Source organism: Betta splendens, chromosome 15 (assembly GCF_900634795.4).
Source record: "Betta splendens chromosome 15, fBetSpl5.4, whole genome shotgun sequence".
Lineage (NCBI taxonomy): Eukaryota > Metazoa > Chordata > Actinopteri > Anabantiformes > Osphronemidae > Betta > Betta splendens.
In genome coordinates, this window is record NC_040895.2 from 18,645,972 (window position 1) to 18,651,432 (window position 5,461).

General features: G+C 47.6%; 1 protein-coding gene across 1 annotated transcript; it reads right to left on the reverse strand.

Moving 5' to 3' along the window:
* Positions 1–904: 904 nt before the first annotated feature.
* On the reverse strand, positions 905–4,752 carry LOC114870814 (forkhead box protein G1-like). The gene has a single exon (XM_029175905.3). The coding sequence runs from the start codon at positions 4,214–4,216 to the stop codon at positions 2,975–2,977; it is 1,242 nt and encodes a 413-aa protein (XP_029031738.1). The 5' UTR covers positions 4,217–4,752; the 3' UTR covers positions 905–2,974.
* Positions 4,753–5,461: the final 709 nt, after the last annotated feature.

Sequence of the window (5,461 nt, forward strand, 5' to 3'; positions counted from 1 at the left end):
AGGAAGGAAGGAAGGAAGGAAGGAAGGAAGGAAGGAAGGAAGGAAGGAAGGAAGGAAGGAAGGAAGGAAGGAAGGAAGTCCTGAATATTTAGTGTAAAGCAGCAGCTCAGGGCTAAATGGGAAATAGCTGTGAATCATTTATTACATTAAGCCGCTGCATATTTCTAGATTACGTATTCAGTCTTAAAAGTGGTTTGTGCTAAAATAATATTGAACTTAACATAAACATCCAGGTTTATCAAAGTGGCTTAGTTCTATAGAAACAACCGTGATTCTATTGTGTCTTTTATTTTCTTATTTTCACTTATTTTCTCTTGTTTTTCATTTTAGCAGATTAATCTTTAACTATCAACTGAAAACACTTCGTCCTGACATCAAATGCTTCACGAACACGACTTCTGAAAACCACAACCAGTGACGAACCGTCCGCCTTCTCCCTGATAAAAGATTTCCTCTAAAATGTAAACAAAACCGAGCAAAAATGCAAATGATATTACTGGTGCAGAAAACATATGTAAAAGATGTGAGGAGAGAAAAATTATAAACATAAACAGGCCTGAAGGAAAAAAACACAGAACTAACAGTGTTTTAAATTATGTAAACTAAAAACTTAGTCAAAGCCATAAATAAATAAATAAATAAAATCACTTCCACAATAAAAAAATCCCCTGATGTGTCATTAAAGTTGCAATAGGAGAATAAAATAGAATGACATAAATCAAATAAATCAGTATGACACTAAGCTAATGGTTCATTAGAAAATTTAAAAATCGAAGACGCCGCAAGCCAAAAACCTTAGAAAATTGAAATTTACTTGTAACAATTCGAAAAAATAAACAATCGTGATGAAACATTTTCTGTGAAAGATATTTATCTGCTCACAGAGTCAGAAACGCTGCTTCAGTTAATTTCATCCTTTTTTAATTAGTTTTAGTTTCTCTGCAAAAAAAGACAAACAGCAACGAAACAGACAACACAAACTTCAAGAAGTGAACACTAAGAACAAAAGTGCAAAAACTTATAAACAAACTTCAAAACAATTTTTACAAAATCAGATGTAGCCCAGTGTGTGTGTGTGTGTGTGTGTGTGTGTGTGTGTGTGTGTGTGTGTGTGTGTGTGTGTTCGTGTGTGTGTGTGTGTGTGTGTGTGTGTGCGCACGCGTGTTGCGCCCTTTATTTTATTTTTTGAATCTTCAGAGGTTCTATAGGTTTTTCTAGACTTTCTCACTGTTCAGCTGCAGCTTCTTATTTGAAAGGTTCATTTTCAATAAGAAGTCAAATTTAAGCTGCAGCTGTTTTAAATCAACATATTGAATTGCACCATTTCATAATTTTACACTAAATTTGTTTCTTTAATTTGAATTTATTGTTTTCTATAATTTTGTTGTTGTTTTTTGCTGAGGCAGATGATGTGATGATGGAACACACTGTTTTATGCTGGAGCCACGAGCTTCTCACTGACACAAACAAACTTCAGGGCAGTTTCAAATGTGAGCTTTTGTTGTCAACACATCAGTTGGTTGAGCTTTGAAAAACGACTGCATATCCAATTTTTATTATCATAAACACTACTCACATAAACTCTATTATACATTTATCTGAACTTCAACAGATTAATATTTAGGCATTATTTATTGAGGAATAGTTTGAAAGGAAGAAATCATATTCTTACATTTTAGTTTCAGTTTAGTGGTTTTAAGTGTTTACTGATAAATTGCGATGAAGTGAATTTAAATAAAGCTTAAAGTTCATAGTAATGAATAATCTAATTTGATAAATATCAAGCTGGGCAAAAAACAAGATTAGGCAGACGGTAAATGCAGCTCTCGCTCCTCTGGTCAAGCTGCTGTACAAACATTCAAGTTAAAATATTCAAATGTGTTGATCGTGTCAGTGAAAACCGTCGTCTTTGATGCTGTTTAATTTTATTTTTCTAGCGCAGAGGTTAAAACCTCACGAAGCCAAAAGTGGAGTAAGATGTGGCCGAAAGACCTGGACAGCACCGGAACCGTTTCCCGGGTCAATGTGTCAGATTCTAAATCTGAATATGCGACTTCTTCGCCTGTTTTATGTGTGCGTGTGCGCGCGCGCACTTTCCCGCACGCAGGCCTGTTTGCACGGCGGCCTTTACGCACATGCGCAGCAGGTTTTACTACTGCGGGCCACACACACACACACACACACACACACACACACACACACACACACACACACACACACACACACACACACGACCAACCAAAAGCAACTAAAGTGACAATCTGGGCTTTGATGATGTACAGAGAACACGGAAACACTCTGTTTGCATAATGTCCTATGAAGAGTTTGGTTCCAAGCAGCCGCTTCTTTCTAACAGTGAGATGCTTTTCGGTGACGTTTGGAAGAAAACTCTTCACACAGCAGGTTTATAGGATTCACTGAGTACAGATATGTGCAGGCTCGGCTTCCTCTACAACCCCTGATTGTTTGTGCTGACGTTAAGGCTTCAATCTCTGGTCTCTCAAACCAAAACACAGAAAGAAAAAGCTTCGTCTTTTTTCTCCTTGATTGTCTCAAATTTATAAATAATTATTAACCCTGTACGTCTCATTTTACCCCTGACACTGATGAGTCCAAACACCGACGAATAGAATTTAAATACATCATACAATAAATACAAAACATAAATAAAAGACTCAAAGGAAGTATTGAAAATCTTTGTACAAGATATAAATAGTTTGAAATATATTTAGCGTTACCTTTGGCAAGTCTAGTTTACAGTTGTACAACCCGCGGTAACAAAAGTTTGTCCCTTTTGAATAAAACGTCAAAAATAATGAGCAGGAACCCGTTGCACTTCAGGGCGGAATATGGCCAAAAGTTTCAATTCATATAAATATCTATATATATCTGCGATCAGTGTTTGATATTTACCGCCGCTTATTTGCCCTTATCTCTGCGTCCCCGGTGCCATCCGGGGATGAGGAGCGGAAGCTCAGTTCAGGAACGCGTTGGGAGTCACCCTCTTCTGATGGGACAGCATCCCGGGGAAGCCCGCGGACACGCCCGAGGAGAAGGGCGCCAAGGAGCCGTTCCTCAGCGAGTCCGACAGCAGCGACTGCTGGGAGCCGCCCGTCAGGCCACCGAAGGCCGGCGCGCTCTGCTGGAGATGCGGCGGCGGCGGCGGCGGCGGCGCGGGCGGCGGCGCGCCCCCGGGCTGCCCCGGCGCGGCCGCGGCGGCGTGCTGGGTCCCTGAGACCGGAAAATAACCGGAAGTCTGTCCGGAGAGGAGTCCGACCGGCGACGTGCTCATGCCGTAGCTGTTCGTTAAGCCCAGCGCACCGGCCGCCGACCCCCCGAGGATGGAGCGCCCGAGGTCCCCGTTGCTGAGCTGCTCCACGGCGGGCAGCAGCGAGCCGTAGCCGGCCGCCTGGTTCAGGAAGCCGGGCGAGGAGCCGTTGTAGTGCGGGTGGTGGTGGTGGTGGTGGTGCAGAGAGAGAAAGGGGGAGATCTGCCAGTAGAGCGGGTTGTTCGCCCGCTCGTTAATCCCCAGGCCGAGAGGAGCGAAGCGCAGCCCGCGCTTCATCGCCAGCTTCCCGCGGGACGTGGCGGAGCGCCGCCGCAGCTTGCCGGTGGTGCCGCCGATGAACACGTCGTCGCTGCTCGGGTCCAGCATCCAGTAGTTGCCCTTGCCCGGGTCGTCGTAGTGCCGCGGCACCTTGACGAAGCACTTATTGAGGCTGAGGTTGTGGCGGATGGAGTTCTGCCAGCCCTGCTTGTGCTCGCGGTAGTAGGGGAAGTTCTTCATGATGAACTCGTAGATGCCGTTGAGCGTGAGGCGCTTCTCGGGGCTCTGCCTGATGGCCATCATGATCAGGGCGTTGTAGCTGAACGGGGGCTTGTCGTACTTGCCGTTTTTGCCGCTGTTCTGCTCCGGTGCCGCCTTGGCGCCGTCCGCGCCTCCGCCGCCGCCGCCGCCGCCGTCCTCCTCCTCTGCGCCCGGCTTCCCCGGCTCCAGCGCCGCGGCCCCGGAGTCCACCTCCGGGGCGTCCAGCGACTTCTCCGAGTCGGACTCGGGTGCGGGCGACAGGGTCCCGTGGACGCCGGAGACCGCGGCGGCGGCGGCGGCGGCGGCGGCGGCGGCGGAGTCCGCTCTGTCGCACTTGGAGGGCAACAAGAGGCTCTTGATGCTGAAGGAGGACCGGTGCACGGTCGGTGGGTCTTTTACATCCTCCATGCCCCGTGGCGGCTTCCCAAAGACCAGCAATAAATAATAAGAATAAAAATAAGAATATTAACAGCAACTCCAGACTCGTCTACCTCCGTTATCCGGGCTGGAAACGAAAGAAAGACAGAGAGGAGAGGAAGGAGGGTCAGGATGAGAAGCGCATGGATGGAGGAGTGGAGGGAGAGAGAGAGCGCGCGCGCGCGCGCGAGAGAGAGAGAGAGAGAGAGCGCGTGGCCTCGTTGTGGAGAAATTAGTAATTAAGGAGGTTCCGACTCCGCGACATCATGGAGAGGAGGAGCTTCTCTAACTGGGTGATTTTGTCAACAAATCCTCTTTTCTGCTTCTTTCTGTCGTCCTTCTGTCAACAAACCGAGGCGCTGCCGAACTTTACCGTATCCAGCAGAATGAACCTGACATTTCTATCTACCCTGTTTAATCGGTTTCTGCCTCGACATTTTAAAGCGCGTGCACCTCACCCTAAAGTCGCTCATGTAATTGTATTGTGCGTCACACACTCGCTTCTCCGTGCATGTGTGCGTAAAATCCTGTTCGGTGTTTGTGCGTAAATGCGCACGTCTGCCCACAGTGCACGCGCCCGGGCGTGTGAGTCAAAGGCAGCCGGGGCGGGCTTTGTTTTCCCAACAATAATAGTTTAAATTCATGTGTGCAAACACAGCGCGTGCACGTTCAATGTGCGTTCATGTGTGTGTATCCTTGGGGGGTGGGGGTGGAGCGAGGCACTGAGCTATTGTCTACTAATAGAAATCACTGTACACACACACACACACACACACACACACACACACAGCCCAGAGGCGCAGCGCTGACGCTGGAACCACAGCGTCTCCTGCCGTCCAGAGGCAGCACTACAATCAGCAGACCTGGTTGTGGCATTAATATTCGTTTTTCCACGAGGAGACGAGTCAGCGCTGGTGCCTCTGAGTCAGACACTGAAGTTATGATGGATGCAGACGTGGAGTTCAGCATGTTTATGAGCAGCAGCATGTGACTCCAGCCGCGTCCTGTTAACAAAGCTCTGCATCTGAATCAGAGGGAACCAGGTCTGCCCGAATCCCTGGACCAAGAGTCCAGATGTAGATCAGTAGCTGTAGGAAACAGCTGCAGGCTTCACCTCTGGGCCCAGATTCACCTTTGACACCTCAGCAAACACGCAGCTCCACAACCCAGCTCTCCTGGCGTCTGTTCCCCCGGTTCTAATGTAAGAACCCATCTGTGTGTATTCTCCAGGCTTCC

Coding starts and splice junctions, on each gene's coding strand:
- LOC114870814 (XM_029175905.3), bottom strand. CDS start 4,216: ATGGAGGATGTAAAAGACCCACCGACCGTGCACCGGTCCTCCTTCAGC.